The sequence below is a fragment of the Sodiomyces alcalophilus genome (genome assembly GCF_042370955.1).
Source record: "Sodiomyces alcalophilus JCM 7366 unplaced genomic scaffold ACRALscaffold_4, whole genome shotgun sequence".
In the NCBI taxonomy this organism is placed as follows: domain Eukaryota; kingdom Fungi; phylum Ascomycota; class Sordariomycetes; order Glomerellales; family Plectosphaerellaceae; genus Sodiomyces; species Sodiomyces alcalophilus.
Genome location: NW_027263535.1, coordinates 2,445,040 through 2,460,608, shown reverse-complemented (window position 1 = coordinate 2,460,608; position 15,569 = coordinate 2,445,040). Strand labels below are relative to the sequence as shown.

At 56.0% G+C, this 15,569-nt stretch overlaps 7 protein-coding genes across 7 annotated transcripts; 3 read left to right on the top strand and 4 right to left on the bottom strand.

Annotated features, from left to right (window-relative positions):
* Window positions 1–450: 450 nt before the first annotated feature.
* On the bottom strand, window positions 451–1,844 carry ACRALDRAFT_1063982 (uncharacterized protein). Its single transcript, XM_071016892.1, has one exon. It carries the CDS (start codon window positions 1,776–1,778, stop codon window positions 828–830), a length of 951 nt encoding a protein of 316 aa, XP_070875064.1. The 5' UTR covers window positions 1,779–1,844; the 3' UTR covers window positions 451–827.
* A 914-nt stretch (window positions 1,845–2,758) lies between these two features.
* Window positions 2,759–3,527, top strand: ACRALDRAFT_2104629 (uncharacterized protein; the record flags this gene model as incomplete). Its single annotated transcript, XM_071023198.1, has 2 exons — window positions 2,759–2,828; window positions 2,890–3,527. The coding sequence occupies 2 exons, from the start codon at window positions 2,759–2,761 to the stop codon at window positions 3,525–3,527; spliced, it is 708 nt and encodes a 235-aa protein (XP_070875063.1).
* A 251-nt stretch (window positions 3,528–3,778) lies between these two features.
* ACRALDRAFT_2106189 (uncharacterized protein) lies at window positions 3,779–5,264 on the bottom strand (the record flags this gene model as incomplete). The annotated part of the gene is made up of 3 exons (XM_071023289.1): window positions 3,779–4,028; window positions 4,122–4,365; window positions 4,451–5,264. 3 exons carry the CDS (start codon window positions 5,262–5,264, stop codon window positions 3,779–3,781), a joined length of 1,308 nt encoding a protein of 435 aa, XP_070875062.1.
* Window positions 5,265–7,077: 1,813 nt separating this feature from the next.
* Window positions 7,078–8,745, bottom strand: ACRALDRAFT_1081945 (uncharacterized protein; the record flags this gene model as incomplete). The annotated part of the gene is made up of 3 exons (XM_071019235.1): window positions 7,078–7,576; window positions 7,693–8,155; window positions 8,333–8,745. 3 exons carry the CDS (start codon window positions 8,743–8,745, stop codon window positions 7,502–7,504), a joined length of 951 nt encoding a protein of 316 aa, XP_070875061.1. The 3' UTR covers window positions 7,078–7,501.
* A 1,474-nt stretch (window positions 8,746–10,219) lies between these two features.
* ACRALDRAFT_2136609 (uncharacterized protein) lies at window positions 10,220–11,065 on the top strand (the record flags this gene model as incomplete). The annotated part of the gene is made up of 1 exon (XM_071024122.1): window positions 10,220–11,065. A coding segment is annotated over one exon (787 nt), but the record flags the coding sequence as incomplete, so codon positions are not given.
* A 1,661-nt stretch (window positions 11,066–12,726) lies between these two features.
* On the top strand, window positions 12,727–14,116 carry ACRALDRAFT_2103886 (uncharacterized protein; the record flags this gene model as incomplete). Its single annotated transcript, XM_071023157.1, has 2 exons — window positions 12,727–13,872; window positions 13,949–14,116. Coding segments are annotated over 2 exons (1,314 nt in total), but the record flags the coding sequence as incomplete, so codon positions are not given.
* A 142-nt stretch (window positions 14,117–14,258) lies between these two features.
* ACRALDRAFT_2027670 (uncharacterized protein) lies at window positions 14,259–15,559 on the bottom strand (the record flags this gene model as incomplete). Its single annotated transcript, XM_071020483.1, has 3 exons — window positions 14,259–14,335; window positions 14,413–15,095; window positions 15,255–15,559. 3 exons carry the CDS (start codon window positions 15,557–15,559, stop codon window positions 14,259–14,261), a joined length of 1,065 nt encoding a protein of 354 aa, XP_070875058.1.
* Window positions 15,560–15,569: the final 10 nt, after the last annotated feature.

Sequence of the window (15,569 nt, the reverse complement as noted above, 5' to 3'; positions counted from 1 at the left end):
GGAGATAGATCTAGAAGCTGTAGTTCCAGCATTTCCGGTCCGGCATCATGAAATGATGGGGGTCGCATCTTGCATCCATGAGCCATGTTGATGTGTGTTTTTGATTGGGTGCAGAGATCCTGATAAAACCACGCTGTTGGAGCAAGCGGCAGTTGAGAGGCCATCTCCACGGGGTTGTGAATCACGTTATGGAATAACGATCAGAGATTATATTGTAGGAGTTGACGGTTGAGGAGGTAGACGAAGGTGAAGATGAGCCGTGAGTGTCGGTGATGTGGTTGAGGAAGGAGAAGGTTAGAGATAAGAAGATAAGAGCTTCCAAATGACAGGACCCACTTGATAACCGTGCATGCCAAAAGGTGCGATAAGGGGTATCGACCAATCGACGACGGCCTACCCCTTGCTCAATGGCTGCAATACAAAGACACCGCGGAGAAATAATTTGCCCACGACAGGACGTCGTATTCGTAGTGTGGGTATTCGTAGGTACCACGTAGTACCTAAGCTGTCGAAACAAATACAAAATCCCGAGGAGAAGCCTCGATCGGCATGTTGGATTGTATCGTTATCTCTGATAAGGCTGTGACTTGGAATACAGCTAAGGTATTCTGAGTCTTGTGCTGCAAGATGACTGTCGACAAGACACATCCTTCTTCTTCTCTTCCTCTAATTATGCCATCATCCAGGACTCCCGTCTACCTCGGGGTATCATACAGTAGATGGTTCTTGTTTATTGTACATTGGCCGTCGATCTCCAACCTATCCCCAACCTCCTGCGTACTCCATATGGTCTGCCTTGCTTATTGTACACCCGTGCCTCGACCCTCTCATTGCCCCTCCAGAGGTCCACTCGGCCCCTCACCCTCAAGGCTCTTCCTGAACCCGAAGAAATAGTTGCCCACCTTCTCGCTCCCGTCCACCTCCCTCCAACCCAGCCCAGGGACGTAGACGACCCCCGCGATCCGCGCATTCGCCCACCCGCTCCCCGCAAACCAGCCCCGCAGCTCCCCGTCGTTGATGTATTTATTCCAGTCGTGCGTCCCCGGCGGTACGATGCGCAGTATGTCCTCGGCCACCAAGTTGGTCGTGAACCAGCTCAGCCACGTCCGGGCGATGGTGCTACCGACCAGCCAACCGCCGGGTTTCACAAACGCCGCGCACCTCCTAAGGAACTCGACGGGCTCGTCGACGTGCTCGACGACCTCGAACACCGACACGACGTCGAACCGGTCGGCGTCCGACTCGGGCGGCGGCATGGTCTCGACCGTTGCGGAGAGGTAATTCAGCCGGGGCGGACGCAGGGTCGGGTCGCGGCGGGCGTGGGCGCGGGCGACGGAGAGGACCTCCGGGGACGGGTCGATGGCGGTCACGCTGGCGGTCGTGGGTAGGCGGGCTGCTGACTCGGCGAATATGCCGCCGCCGCAGCCAATGTCGAGGTAGCGGAGGTCACGGGACGGGTTGGGGGAGGAGGAGGTGGTGGACGAGCGGCAGTCTCGGATGAAGTCGTGGCGTAGGGGGTTCATGAGGTGGAGGAGGCGGGACGGGCCTTGAGGGTCCCACCAGGACGAGGCGAGGTTGTTGAAGTGGGAAATCTCCTCAGGGTTGACGGACGAGAAGGTTGATGAAGGTCGGCGCGACATGGGCGCAGGTGAGGGTGGTGGTAAGGTGCATGGCGACGGGGTTGCGAGGTGTCGAGGCGCGAGTATGGACCGGGACGGCGGTGCTCTCGGTAGTTGACGCAGCAGAGCGGTAGTGGTTGATCTTGAATGGGCGGCCATAGCGGTGGATGGTGGAGGCCAATGATCCCACGTACAACTGGGTTGTGGTTTGTGGTTCGATTGGAATACAGCTTGAAGCTGATGGTTTGGAATTGAGAATTCTTGGGCAGCTCGTTTTCATGGCTTAGTCAGCTCGGCTACACCCGCCTCATGCAGCGTAAGGTACATATTCTCGGTCTTCGGGATAACAACTCTGAGAGGCGCGTCCATGGTAACGTGCCGAGGATTGCTACAAAATGACATTCACTCGAACGGAGCAGACCTTTGGAATGAGTTCTTAGTGGCTTCACAAAAATTCCGACCAATTTGACCTTGAACGCGCATACTGGTGTTGGCGGATTGTTAGAATGACTGCAACTGTACTTCGTCAGCCCATGTATCCTCGATTTGTCACACATGCCTCAGCGAACGGACACTTTTTAACTGCTTACATACGCAAAGGGACCCCGATCAGTAAGCATGGAATTTCCCGTCCTCATCGCAGCCAGTTCCGTCCATCGGATGGAAGTACTCGGCCGCAGCCGGTGCCGGCAGGCTTCGGCCTCTGAAGGAAAAAACATATCCATCGCATTTCCTCGTGATCTTGTGCCATTTTCGTGGTATGGTCTCTTCTAGTTTCCCCTTTCCCCTCCTTTCTCCTTTTCTACCTCCATTTCCCTAATTCTTTCCATTCACTCCTGGTGTTCTTTCTAAAGCATCTGCAACTTTACTCAAGCCCTTACGCCAAGTACTACGACTAGCGAATTACCCTCGTGGCAGTACCTGTGGCAGTACCTGTACTTCAACGGTACCCCTCCTCCGCATTCGATAAGACGAAGCCCCGCGATCCGATAAGTCGGCCCAAAGAAGGGGCAACCAGGAAAAAGCGTTCCTCCCACTCCCGTTTCTTCCGCCTAGTCATCACCTGGTCGCAACTTTCATAACGCGCCCACGACCATCCTCCTCTTTTGTTCCTCCTCGCATTCCCCCCATCAGTCGCCATGCCGTCAGAACCGTCCACTTTAGACCCGTCGTGCTTTGACTCCATTCCCGACGCCATCAATGCCTTCCGTAAGCTACTGTCACCCTGCGACCCCCCAGACTAAACACCAACTAACAAACATGGCCAAAGGCAACGGTGAATTCCTCGTCGTCCTGGACGACCCGTCCCGCGAAAACGAAGCCGACCTGATCATCGCAGCCGACGCCATCACAACCGACCAAATGGCCTTTATGATCCGCCACTCGTCCGGCCTAATCTGCGTCCCCCTCCCCGCCGCCCGCGCCGACGCCCTCAACCTACCCCTCATGGTCCCGGCCCACGAGACCCAAGACCCGCGCGGCACAGCCTACACCATCTCCGTCGACGCCGCCGACCCCTCCGTCACCACGGGCATCTCGGCCCACGATCGCGCCCTCGTCTGCCGCGTCCTCGCCGACCGGAACTCCACCCCCGCCAGCCTCAGCAAACCGGGCCACGTCCTACCCCTCCGCTCGCGGCCCGGCGGCGTGCGCACCCGTCCTGGCCATACCGAGGCCGGCGTCGACCTCGCCCGCCTCGCCGGCCGGGGCGACACCGCCGTCATATGCGAGCTCGTGGACGACGGCGAGGAGGTCCCCGGCCGCGCCGAACGGAGGGGCGCCGGCATGCTGCGCGGCGAGCAGTGCATCGCCTTCGCCCGCCGCTACGGCCTCAAGGTGTGCACCATTGCCGACCTCGTCGCCTACCTCGAGAAGACCGAGGGGAAGCTGGACATCAACGGGTCATAGATGCTGCATCGCTTGGGTTCATTCGGGCGGGTGTATGATGCGGATAAATCTGATTTACCATATACAAGATCAACCACATGCAGTACATGTATGTTTCTTTTTTGTTTCTTTTCGGTTTGTTCCAGGCGCATCACTTGTTTAGGGTGTGTTGGGTGCGACTCGGTCAATAGAGCACGCATTGCATTCAGTTGCATTTTGATAAAAAGAATCATTCTACCTCATACGCTGTCCTCTCCTTTCCCTTCTTTCCCCTACATGTACGCCGGCAAGTCAAACTCTGTGTCATATGTCGGGTTGGCCCGACACTGGACATCATCCATATCCCAACCCCATCGCTTCGCCACCTCAACGTCGAGCGTGCCCTCCATCATCTTGGTAATGTATTTGCCAATCACTGGGAGAAACTTCCACCCGTGGAACGAGCCACCTGTCGCAAGGTACAGATTGGCACTTTGGCCATGCCGAGTGATGAGGAAGTCGTGTGTGGGGGTGACCGCATCCCTAGAGGCACATGGCCGGTTAGTCAAGTCAAGTCAAGCCCATCAACACCTTGAGCCGACCATTGCATCCGCGGCGAGTGGGCGTTGGACTCACCAGCACATGCGGTACCTGTCAATCTCCACCCCGTCCATTTCCTTTCCGTACAGTTCCTTCATCGTACTCAGAGCCCGAGCCTTGAACTTTTCCGAAAAGGCCTCCTCATGCCATGTACCGTGCATGGCCTCGTCCGGTGTGGTTGACATTTTCTGACGAGAAGCCTCGTGATGCTGCATGTTGGTGAATCCCATGTCGCAGTTGAACTTGATGATGCCGTCGGGTGTCATGGACATGCTTTCCCCTATGTTCAAGCCGTTAGGTATCTGTTCATCGGGGGAACCGGCCGAGGACTTTCAACGGGGGGAGAGAAGAAGAGGAGGAACAACCTCCACACCAACCTTTAATCCCCCCCACGACATTTTTGCAGACGGGAACATTTCGAAACCTCTCCCTCTGCGCACCTTTGAGGGTCCCCGCAAAGCTCATGGCCCCCGTGGCCACGGCCCTGTTACCGAGATGAAACTCTGGCCGATCCGGTTGACTCGCCGCCAGTAGCTCCGCAGTCCGCGCCCCCGTGCAAAGCAACACAACGTCCGCCGTGAGCCTCTCGCCCGAATCGAGGCGCACGCCGGTACACGTCCCCTCGCGGTCGAATTCCACCCCACCGACGCACCCCTTGTGGTACCGGGCCCCCTCGTCCCTCGCCGCCCGGAGCACGGCGTCGAGCGCATGATCCGCCTCGGCCCATCCGCTGCCGGGGTTGAACATGATCTTCTCCAGCCCCCCAAAGTTGGCATCGGCAAACACCCCGTTCCAGCGCCTCCGCACCTCGTCGACCGACAACCAGACCGCCGGCGGCTCGACCCCGAGCGCGCGGTACGTCCGCAGGCTCCCCTCGCCGTACGCGGTCGGGTCGGCGCGGAGCATGCCGACCTGGTGGAAGAAGGGGCTGTACAGCGCGTCGCTGCGCCACAGGGGCATGGCCTCCAGCATCAGGCGCATGTACAGCGGGTCGTCGTACTCGTCGCGGACGATTTTGTTGATGTCGTGCGACGCCGCGCATGGATTGGCAAGGTCGGTTTTGTCGACGAGCGTCACGGCCTTGTCCTTGTGATGTGTGGCCAGGTAAAGGGCGGTGGCGGCGCCAAAGTTTCCCGCGCCCACGATTAGAACCGTCTTGGCCTCGTTGAAGTTGGCCATTGTCACGAAACACTGGCGAAGTTACGGGAAGAGGAAGAATCAAGGGAGAGAGAGAGGGCGAGAAGATATGTATGTATATATATGAAGGTAAGTACGAAGTAAGAGGCTGCGTTTATAAGCGCGGCAGGGGAAGCGAAAGGCGGAATGGTTTTTATACGCGTTGGCGGGAAATTAGTTTCATCTAGCCGCCCATGAACCAACTGGAAAAATAAAAATAAAATAAAAGAGGGGGAAAGGGGGATCGACGGCAAAAGGAAAGGGCATCTCAATCTTTTAGTAGTGGTCTGACGCCGTGAAAGCGCAGCGCCACGTCCCGATTCGGTCGCATCGTGTGAACGGGATGCCCAAGTCCGTAAGGGTGCGGTGTTTTGCTGTTAGGAAGGTGGTACGCCGGCGCATGCCGCGGTACTTAGAACCTTGGGTATCCTGAACGGTGGACCGGCCTGGGAATTAGTTGCTTGCAGACCAGTCAAACCTCAATGCTCAATGCTTTTCTGCGGACGTCCGTGTGGGAGGTGATGGGACGGACCTTGGAGGTTGTACTTGGAGGCTTGGTTTCTTACTTTTCTTCGTTTTTCCACTTTTTAAAACCCCTCCTGCCCCTCCCCCTCCCTCCCCGACCCTGACCCGTTCGCTTTTGTTTTACTTTTTTATTCTTTCTTTTTATTCTTTTTGATACAATGCCTCTGGACCACATTTCTAAGCGACAAGAAGGGTGGATGAAAATAGCTACATCATACTCAGTACATCACGTGAATACTCTGGACTATACGGACGCAGTTCCGGCTAGATTCCGGGGTGGAGTCCGCCCCGGAGCCGCTCACGGCGGACCCCGACCGCCATCCAGACAGCCAATGAGACGGCTCAAGATGCCTTTTGTACTCCCGTAGTGTTGTTGTCTCTTCTCGTCTCCCACCAGCCATGTTTCCTCTTTTCTCTGTTCAACGGATACTAGGTCTGGTTCCCACGTGCTTCCCAGAGGTGGTGGCGCGGACTCCCTGTCATCGAGCTTGGTCTACTTCATCGCAATTTGATCTCAGTCATGGTGTAACCCCAGATATGTATAGCATAGTATGTAGTCTCTTCCTCACTGTCTCGCTTTATATGATGGGCCGTTTTGATTTCCAGTCCTCGCCACTGGGTGTTCCCATCCGAACATGGTGTAGCATCCCCTTGTGGTCTGATGCCGTGCCATGATGGGACAGCTGCCATGTCCCTCCTTGCCATTCCCGTCTTGGTACACGTTGCATGGGTATGTATGCTTGACACGACCTCGGATCTCGGATGAGAAGGTGACAAGGTCATCAGATTCCCCAATGAAACGGCAGACATGATTATTTACATGTACAGAAGACCGGTACCCAAACGTCGTAGGTGACGGTGACAGTCCGAGAAAGTCCCCAAGTAAACCAAAGTGCCCTCGACTTTGCATCCCGTACGCCCGCTCAAGCTCTGGGGCTATTTTCAGAGCTGCTGCTAAAACATGGCGGTAAAGACCAACCCAGCTGACAGTTTCTGGGGAGCAAGGTGACAGGGGTTCCTGTGTCCCTGCATTTTCTCGCAAGTGCTTGCTCGCTAGCAGGCAAGTCGGCAAGGAGAACTCCCTATCCACTCCGTGCCCAGATTTGCCGGTGGACAATTATGGCCAACCCGACCATTCCGTAGCATTGGCTACTCCGCCAGTTAAACGCTCCCGGGAAAAAAAGGGGTGGGTGACTGGACACATGCAGTGTCAGACGAGAGCCCAGAGTTAGGCCGCTGATCGGGGGGCGTGGTGAACAGACTTCACCAGCCAAAGAGCCCAGCGTACAAGGTACTTCGTATATGCCACCAGACGGCAAGTTCATGTTTCCACCCCATGTCTTTTCGACGTCGCCGAAGGAGCGTGAATCGTGCTTACTCGACGTGGGGTATTGCCTTGGCCCTCTCTTTGTTGGATGTCATGCTCCCTTCTGGCCACCGCCATTTGGATGATGCGGGGTCGGGATCCGCAGGATGACGGGCTGCCTCGGCGCTAGTGTTGTCGCCTGTTGGCGCCGTCGCCTATCGCACAACGAGGCGGATGGATGGGTGGCTTCTAAAATAGGGATGCGCGGCACCCGTTTTTTTTCTTCCCTTCTTTTGTTCTTGTTGGCGGCCCGCATCCCCTATCCCGTCGACGCTATCCCGTTCTGTGAGATTTTGCCGAGCCTTGCCGTGAACAAAAGTTGTCGTAATTTCATCAGCACCAGGACCGCTCAAGGCACAACCTCGTGCCGGACATTCTTCTTATGCCGCTCAAGCTGGTCTTTCCTGGCAAACCCATCCTTGTTCTGGCAACCGGGAATAAGACATTTAAATGGCTTTTTATGCTTGTCCATGTGTTGCCTGCGAGAATAGTCAGCCGGACCCCATGCTCCCACACACCCAAGGAATTATGACGACCCACGACAGACCGGAACATGCAATTGCGCTCGAAAATGACAATGTTGCCATGCCTATCGACTCCGCCCTTGGTACAGCTCTTGCCGTAGGAACACCTATAAATGCCCTTGCCCCTATTTCGAAGTTGCGACAGGTCGATCTGGTCGAGGTCCAACGGGTCGGGAGGCAGGGGCGCAGCCGGCTTGGGCTCCATCGACGGGCTGGCGTGAAATGGGGCGGCACGCGTCTCGGGCGAGTGCTTGAATACAATCGAGGTGTCCGAGTACGCCCTTTGATGGGAGCCGTCTACCTCGTCATTGGACAGAGCGGCGCGGCTTGATCCAGACAAGACTGAGCTCGGACTCGTGGAATGGTCTGCAAGCAGCAGCGACGCAGGCGCAGACGCGGGCGCAGGTTGCTTCCCGGGCGCTTGGCTCCATATATGCGTCACCTCGTGCAGGTTTTCCAGTAGCGAGGCCCGCATTTCCCTGGACCGAGTTAATAGGTGCAGTGCAGTTGGGCCAAGTTGGCGCCACGGGACGAGATGGTGAAGTAATGAAGAGGTTCGAGGACTTGGCAACTGGGGAATGAAGCGACGGAGGGTGGAACAACGGGAAGAGGGGATCAGAAAGAAGAGAAAAAGGTGAAGGAATAGGTAGACCTACTTTAGTGCCTTGTGGGATTTGTGGGCGTTTTCGAAAGTGGACAAGTCGGATAGATGAGTGGCGGCACTGTCCTGGGACAGCAACCCGTTTACTCTCTGCTTGATGCGGTTGTCGTCGATGAGGTCCTCTGCAATACGCGCCACCATCGTCTGGAGGTGGATGATGGTGTCGCCAATGTCGGTCACCAGGCCCCGATCAGGGTCCTGGCGTGGCGGAAGGTTGGCAAGAGCCTCGGAGAAACGAGCATGGATTAGCTCGCGGACGTGTCTGGGCGAATCGTCGGACGATCCGGGCTGTAGCACAGCGTAGATGGGAGCTGGCTGGACGTGGCCGGGCGAATGCAACTGCGAATAGGAAGAAGAGTGGGGAGGCAGATGCCGTTGGTGCTGCTGTGTTTGAAACTGAGACGACATGTTTTCAAAGGACGGCAATAAAGCAAAGATGGTCCTTTAGCCAACTGTGGCCCTAGCCCCCAGCGTAGAGCAAGACGAAAAAGTCGCAACAATATGTCGAGAAAGGCTCGGTAGGGCTGCCGACGGTCGGCCTCAGAAGCAGATTCTCCTCCCTTCTCCGAGACCTGACTGGGAAACAGAGGGAAAGGCGTGGTGCATAGCGAAGGGGGGACGCCAGAGGTAAGTGCACGACAGCTGAGGGGAGGGCGACGGCGGGGCCTTGGGCTGGAGGGGGACAGGCTGATGAGCTTTGTCTGTCGTAGAGCAAAGCAGTCCTGTATCGTATCACGGCTGGCCGAAACGAAACGGCCGAACTTTTCGATCAAAACCCGGCGAATTCCTCCAATTTTTTAAGCGTACGCCATGGCCGAGGGAGCGACTGGGATGCCGGGAAAACACGTCGGGGAAGGGGCGGCGGCGGAAGAGTTGGAGTGTCCGGACGTCGACTGATCCGAGTGATTGTGTAACGGGATTCAACTTGGGTCGAGAGCTGGTTTGAAGTATCGTAGGTGACGGTGACGGTCGGTGTGTAGGTACGGTGGAAGAGGAAAACAAAGGCGATTGTCCTGGACGGGACGCTCACAGACCAACCCAACCCTCTCTTTGGTAGGTTATCTCGGTGATTGTTATCGCCCAACAATGTGCAGGGGATGCGGCCAAAGAGCTTCCAAGTACCGAACCGAGTCCTGGATCGAATGAGGTAGATGCAATAATTTACACGTGTACTTTGTTTCGTATCCTCAGCAAACACATGCCTGAGTGGTAACAAGACGGGAAATCCGTCTGGTGAAGTTCGCACAAAAGTTGCGGATGAAAAGTATTACTGAGCACAATCGAGTGAGTGAGTTTGTAATTTTAATCCATTCTGTACTATTACCACCTATAACCATCACGGACAGCAGGTTTTGTGGAATAATTACAACGTACGCGTACGTTGGACGGGATACTTTGTGCATGTACACTGTGTCTTTCCGCCAGTATCACGTCATTGACACGGTACATGCTAGGTATCCGTTTTCTGCTTAGTAATTATAGCGTCTGTCATTGGTCAGTTGTACACATTATTTCCGATTACGTTGTATGCATGCTATTTCAGCGGCATAAGTTCCGTGATCGCTATCGTGTGCGGTGCTTCCGCCATTGTCTGGTACGGTGTGGTGTACGACAGGAAGAAAAATAGACGTTGCATACTCGAGAGAAACTGAAAGAAGGTCCGTTGTACGTTGTACGATGTGCGTACCTACACGCTGTACGTTCTACTTCGTATGGTACGTCGAGATGGCAGCAGGGCTTAATTAACGCTTCCGCCCGTCTTGGCATTTGGGCGGGAGCATCCACCGCGCGTACTATTACTAATTGTGTACCTCGTTCAACTCCCGGAAGGCCGCTGCCGTGACGCGCCCCAGACTTATCCCAGACATGTCCCAATCAACGCCCTCATCACATTCTCTAGGTGGCATTCTTTCACTTTTAACCGCCGCGAGTATCCGTCCCTTCGCGTCGAGACCGTCGAGACACTTCTGGGTCCCCTTCTTCTCATTGGAAGACGCAATAGCCTTGTCCAACCAAACGTGCAGTCCGCCAGCCCGTTCGAATACGTCGTACTCAAGGTGATCCTGTTTGTTCTGGGGCCCACGCCATCGCGATTTCCAACCAAAGAGAAAGCTGGTGCAACCTGCCGATGCCAGGTCACCATTCCACAGCATCCGCAGCATCCGCATCCTCCGCTTCATCTCGTCGGCAAACGAGGACTGTCAACTCGAATCCGTGAACAGATATCATGCGAGTCGGCCTATCTGTCTCTTTGTGCTGATTGTCTCTTTCCCCCCTCGGTTCTCAACCTCGCCCATTCACCACCACCACCACCACCACCTCCGTCTCGTCCTTTTTTTCTCGTTTCCTCGTTTCCTCGTTTCCAACCACCATTCCCGCTTTACGACTCGAGGTGTATCGTCCGCCGCCGTCGGATATTGACCTATACTCTTATTACTTGCATCTCTGTATTCTTGTCGCTGGTGAGTTGTGTCCGGTTCCTAGTTCCCTGTTCTTTCCAAGGCAACACACGACCCGACCCGACCCTTCTTATTGTCTGCCCTCCTTTGAGTCATTTCTCATCCATATCCCTCCCCTTCAACGTCAGGACAGGCAAAGGGAAAAGTGTGGGTGTCAGGAGAATCAGAAAAATCGAAAGGAGACAGGATGAAGAAGAGAGAAATGGATGACGGGGGAGGGGGAAGATAATGCTGTGTGAGGGAGAGTGAGAGAGAGGAACACAGCTGCGTTGAGCAATTTCTCTCTCCCGCTACCTGGCACCAAAGGCTGCTGCTGTTGGCTGTTGGCTGTTGGTGCAAAGTACATATATCGTACTTGTACATGGTGCTTGGCGGCCGCCTTTCCCCCCTTTTCTCTTTCCCCTGTCCCTGCCCCCCGACCAACCTTTCCCCTTCCTCCTCCACGTCTCTTCTCCCTCACACCTCTCACACACACTTGGCTGCTGTCCCGTCATCTTACCTGCTGCCTCCTTCATCCCGACCCTTTGGTCCAGCCCTGTTCCTGTCGTCTCTTTTTTCCCTTCTCACACCTGTCATTGGGTTCCCTTACCGTCACCGACCTACCGCCACTCCCGCCACGCCCGCTCACACAAGTGCCGTCTATTCGCACAAACCTGTTGTATGCGGCTCTCTCCTGACTAGCTACAGGTTCCCGACCGCCTGGTGATCAGCCAGGTCATGGGCTGGTACCGCTCCGATGCTTGTGTCACCGCGGAAACGTCTAAAGTTCACTCATACTCCTCCTCCTGGACACCACCACCCTCCGCCTCCTCCGCCTCCTCCTCCTGCTGCTGCGGCTGCTGCGGCTGCTGTTCCACCCACTCCTAGTCACGGCCTCGCACCATCCGAGTACTGGTCCTTTCACCCGGGCTTCGGCTCCGAGCCAAGCTTCTCTTCCGAACTTCGCCTTGGCTTCGACCTCAAGGTGGGACTGTTCCCTGCTTCTCAATTCTCGACGTCGGTTTCATTCTCCAGGGATCCTACTACTTCGTTCTCCTCCTCCCCCTCCACCTCATCCTCATCCCCGCTCGTCGACCTAGGCCCTTTCTCAGATCACGTCGGCCATCCAGATTCGTCCCAGTTGTACTCGGGCCCCGCCCCCGCCCCCGCCTACCCGTCAGTGCCGACTTGGACCGATGGTCGTCAGGTCCCATTCCCTCACCTTGCCACGGGCAGGTCTCATTTATTACACGTGCCCGTGCCGCCCGGCCATGACGCCGAGCGAGACAGCAATTCGACCGCCAGGGGAATAAGTGCCGTCCTACCCCCAGAGCGGTCCGCGTTACCTCCAAATGATTCTTCGTACCGCTTGAACCCCTACCCTCCGTCGCACGCCCTGCCCTCGAGGACCCTGGGCAAGACGCCCACCCTTTCTTCCAAGAGGCCGCACCCCACTGCCGTCGATGATGACATTCTTATCGAACCTGTTCTCCCCAAGAAGGAAAAGTTAAAAGCCTTCCTGGGCGTAATGAACCCCTTCCTGGACAATGCCAAGGACAGGATTCGCCGGCTCGGGCCGCCGCCTCCACTCCACAACCTCGAAGTGAACGGCTATATCAAGTTTCGGCTGCGGTCCCCCCGCTCTTCGGATCAGCCTCAGCCCCAAACGCAAGGTCGTTCCCAGAGTGCTGATTTGTCTGCTTCGAACCGGCCCGTCATCGCTTCCGTGGGCCGCCAGGCTCCCGGGCCTTCCACTCCGTCGTCGTCATCATCTCTGTCCCTGGTTGTCTCACATTCCCCTAGATCCGCGCGGCCGAACGTGGCCACAACGCCAGAAGCAAGTGTCGAGCGGCCTCCCCCCAACTTTGGATGGCAATCGAAATTGAATAAAATGGAGCGGTACCTTGTCGACTTTTGTGAGTACCCATCTAGTCTCTATTCATGATCTATATACAATGTGTCGTTATGTTCGTTGTCAAAGACTGACATTAAGATTTGCTCGTCAGATATCTCAGCCTGGTGTGCAGGAAGAACCATCCTGCCCTCGACGAATTGCTGGATCCAAGATATAGCCCAAATTGCCGACGGCAATGCATGCGTCCGCCACGCCATGCTGGCCCTGTCAAGTACATATGTCCTCGACTACAAGCCCGATGAAAAGATCCGGCAGGCGTCCAATGCACACTATGAGAGAGCCGTGACCCTGCTCTCGGACGCCCTGAAGGACCAACGCGAACTCCGGCCCGGCGGCAGCGTGGGCACCGTGGCAGCCATCGCCCTCCTGGATATGCTAGACGTCGTCTCGCCCGAGCACCGCCGGTCCAAGGACCAACTCCCCCGCTGGCTGGAAGGAGCTCGTATGGCATGTAGGCTGCTGGACGCCACAGATCCCGGCCATCGTTACTGGAACGCGGCAAATATTCAAACCTCGCAGGCGTGGGTGGCCAACACCATCATCTCGAGCCGAGCCGCCATCCTAGCCCTGCCCATGACGCCTCTCAATCCAGCCAACACGGGCGATCAGCAATTCCAATGGCTCCTGTCGCACGGCAACGAGCGAGAAGCGCGGAGAATACACGGCGCCTGCGGCTTCTCTCCGAGGCTCCTGCACCGAATAGCCCAGGTTACACACCTGGCCGCCCTGATAGAGGACGACCCGGAGTCTGTCACCATCCCAGAAGTAGCCGCGGCAATCATGAAGGAGCTACATAACCTCCGCCAGTGGTCCGAACTCAGCCCTGGGGGCCACGACTCGACGGATGCCCTCCTAGCCCATTGCGACAAGCAGCTTGGGCCTTCCGGCGTTGTGGTGGACAGAGCGGACATGACCGACCTCACGGCCGAGGCGTGGCGCCAGGCCGCCATTATATACTCTCTGTGTCGCCTGTACAGACTTCCTCGAAGCCACGATCAAGTCCTCCTCCACATGACAAAGCTCGGCGCTTGCATCAACCGGACCCCGACATCCGGGTCACTATTTACTGCCCAGGCCCCCTTCTTCCCCGTCTTCCTCTTGGGTCTCCTCGCCGTAAAGGAGGATCACATTCGAAGCGCAAGGCAGTGGTTCGAATCTGTATTGCAGACGTATTGTCGATCGGTAAGTACACCCACCCCTAAGCGGCTTGGTTGGCCATCAGAATACCACCGATGCGCATTACTAACACGAGCCCCAGAGCGTTCCACCTGTCTACGAAGCCCTTAAACGAGCTCGGAAATGGTTGCTTGATACTCTTGACGATTCCACCGCTCCTCTCCCCGTTCCTATCGGCCATCGTTATGCATGGTGGGAGACACTCGTAGCGGAAATCACCAAGAACGAAGGCATACTCTGCTTGGTCTAAATAATGTGTAATTACTGGTGGGTTTTTCAACCATTGGTGGTTGGTCCCGCACCTGCGCGTGCTATCGTAAAGTCTAAGTAGCTAAGAACTCCATATTACCAGCCAACTGTATCAGAATCTTGGGAAGGAAGCCGAAATAACACTACATCCAAGCAATCGCACTGTCGCCGTCGCTGGGGGAGCTCTCGCGGCTCATCTTGAGCTGAACAAGGTATTGGCCTATTCCATGATTAGCCTTCTGAGACGCGGAAAGGCGAACGGAGAAAAGGTGGAAAGGGGAAAAAAGAAAAACTTACGCATCTCCGAGTCTGGGGCTTGCCAGACCTTGATGATGGACAGACCGGCCTCATCGCACATCATGCGGACCTCGTCCTCATCGTGCTTGTGCGAATCGAACCAGTCGAATTCGAATCCCTTTGGAAGCGTCTTTTCGCCAACGGAGACATCCTTGTTGGCCCGGAAGAAGAACCGATGGCGACTATCATGGTCCTCCAGCTCGGCACAGCAGTCCCAGTCCTCGGTGCGAAGGTATTCGGCGCCGAGGAGGGCATTGGCATGAGCAAAACCGTTGGCCCAGAACTCGTCATACATGTCAGGATGAGCATGGTAGGCCGCCCAAATCTTCTCCCTGTGGTTCTCGAACATGTGTCCGTCCATGCCAGCAAGGATCAGGTCCTGAGGACGCATGAGGTTCGCCCAGCGCTTGAGGTTGGCAACGGCAGTGTCCCACGAGTCGTTGAAAAGGACGGAGCCCAGGGAAAGGAAAAGGCGGGGGACGGCGGGGTCCAGGTTGTCAACCCAGGACAGGCCGCGGTTGAAGTCGCCCCAGAGGCCAGCACAGGTGACCTTGTCATGCATGGCGGCTAGCATGTCGATGTTTGTCTTGAGAGACGCGCGGGAGATGTCCAGTGCGAGGTAGGTGGAAGGCGTGCCGCGTTGTTCAAGCACAGCGAGAAGATTTTCCACCTTTCGCAGGTCACTATCATTAGAAGTTCAGAGTCAGCAATTCATCTTCATTTGTTGATTTTCTTTCAGGCCGCCTGTTACCAGAAGAGTGATGGTACAAAGGAAGGTGAAAAGTGAAATATCTGACAAGGGGCATGATATAAAAGGAATGAAAGGATGGACGGTTACTTACCCAGCTCCAAGGTCAATCATGGTGACCCCATCAGGAATGTACTTTGAGATTTCGCCGCTGTTGCGCGCAAGGATGGCAATCTCATCGGCAGTCTGATAGAACTCGGGCGTGAAGATGATCTCGGCCCAGATGGCGAGGCCCTTGTCGTTGTAGAGAAGCTCATCAGGCATCACAGGGATAGTGCCAGGGGCATGGTCGTCCAGGAGAACGGAGCGGAGACGGTCACGAACACTCGTGGACATGTCACTGCCGCCGATATCCAGGACGGTGCCATGGGCAGGTATCTTGCTATAGACAGGAGCCATGGTGATGGAT

What these genes read in the sequence shown, in the direction of transcription:
- ACRALDRAFT_1063982 (XM_071016892.1), bottom strand. Translation starts at nt 1,778, where the DNA reads ATGGCCGCCCATTCAAGATCAACCACTACCGCTCTGCTGCGTCAACTA.